We start from the raw sequence: 1,581 nt of genomic DNA, 5'->3' as shown, positions 1-1,581 counted from the left end.
ACGCTGTCGAGTGCGGTCGCCGAGGAGTTAGCCAGCGCGTCGTAGTCGAAGAAGATGTTGCACGGGCAGTCCGCCTCCTCGTTGCTCTGCGTGGTGCCGACCGGGCCGATGTCGGTGCCGCACATCATGGCGCCGTCGCGGGCGAGGCGCGGGTAGAGCTGGAAGCTGTTGGCCGCCTCGGGCACGCAGTACTCCTTGCTGGCGAGGAAGTAGATCTCGCGCACAAAGGCGGGCGTGGCGCACAGCCGGACGTGGTGGTAGTACTCGTTGACCTGCGTGCCCGGCGCGAAGGCGGTGCAGGCACGCTCATACGCCTGCTGCAGCAGCCCCGAGCCGCCGAAGAGCGCTTCTCGCTGCGTCGCGTTGAGGCTGTCCACCCAAAAGCACAAGTCGAGGGCGGCGAGCCAGACGGGGCGGTCCTCGGCGCTCTCGCACGCGCAGCCCCACGCCGGGTCGTACACGGGGAGGCTGAGCGGCCAGGCGGAGCTGGTCTGGAGGGTGTGGAAGAGCGCGTCGGTGTCGTTGAGAAAGGTGGGCGAGCTCGCGAGGCCGCGCTCCAGGTCGTAGTAGGGCGAGCAGACGCAGGCCGGCGGTGGCAGCGGGGGCGGCGAGGGCGGCGGAGGCGAGGGCGGCGGTGCGTTGTGGTGTGCGGGCGGCGAGGGCGGAGGCGGCGAGGGCGGTGGGGACGGCGGCGGCGGGGACGGCGGCGGCGGCGAGGGCGGCGGAGAGGGCGGCGGCGGAGAGGGCGGTGGCGACGGCGGCGGCGGCGACGGCGGGGGAGGGCTCGGCGGCGGGCTTGGCGGAGGCGGCGAGGGCGGCGGCGAGGGCGGCGGCGGGCTCGAAGGCGGCGGCGACGGAGGTGGCGAGGGCGGAGGCGGCGAGGGCGGTGGCGACGGTGGCGGAGGCGAGGGAGGCGGTGGAGAGGGCGGCGGAGTGGGCGGCGGCGGCGAGGGCGGCGGCGAGGGCGGCGGCGGGCTCGGGGGCGGTGGCGGCGAGGGCGGTGGCGACGGTTGGGGCGGCGAGGGAGGCGGTGGCGACGGTGAGGTGGACGGCGGCGGCGGCGAGGGCGAGGCGGACGGCGGCGGCGGCGACGGCGAGGCGGAGGGAGGCGGTGGCGACGGCGAGATCGAGGGAGGCGGCGGCGAGGGCGAGGCGGACGGTGACGGGGGCGACGGTGAGGTGAAGGGAGGCGGCGGCGAGGGCGAGGCGGAGGGAGGCGGCGGCGACGGTGAGGTCGAGGGAGGCGGCGGCGAGGGCGAGGCGGAGGTAGGCGGCGGCGGGGGCGACGCGGACGATGGCGGCGGAGATGGAGAAGGTGGAGGCGGCGATGGCGGTGGCGGCGAGGGCGGCGGGGGCGAGGGCGGGGGTGAGGGCGGCGATGGCGAGGACGGCGGCAGCGAGGGTGGTGGCGGTGAGGGCGGCGGCGGCGAGTGCGGTGGTGGCGACGGCGACAGAGCCTCGCCGCAGGTATGCTCGAGCACTGGACTGAAGTCGAATCCAGATTGATTGTAGGGAAAGCTCGAGAGCCCCTGGAAAGCTTGCAGCTGTGCCACGGTCACCTTCCTGTTCATCTTCGTCTCA

At 75.6% G+C, this 1,581-nt stretch overlaps 1 protein-coding gene across 1 annotated transcript; it reads right to left on the bottom strand.

Annotated features, from left to right (window-relative positions):
• Positions 1-101: 101 nt before the first annotated feature.
• Positions 102-1,457, bottom strand: EMIHUDRAFT_124467 (hypothetical protein; the record flags this gene model as incomplete). The annotated part of the gene is made up of 2 exons (XM_005765699.1): positions 102-491; positions 688-1,457. Coding segments are annotated over 2 exons (1,160 nt in total), but the record flags the coding sequence as incomplete, so codon positions are not given.
• Between the last annotated feature and the right edge of the window lie 124 nt (positions 1,458-1,581).

This window comes from Emiliania huxleyi, assembly GCF_000372725.1.
Source record: "Emiliania huxleyi CCMP1516 unplaced genomic scaffold EMIHUscaffold_5390, whole genome shotgun sequence".
In the NCBI taxonomy this organism is placed as follows: Eukaryota; Haptophyta; order Isochrysidales; family Noelaerhabdaceae; genus Emiliania; species Emiliania huxleyi.
Note: the sequence above shows the minus strand (reverse complement) of the source record. Positions and strands in the feature narration are given on the sequence as shown.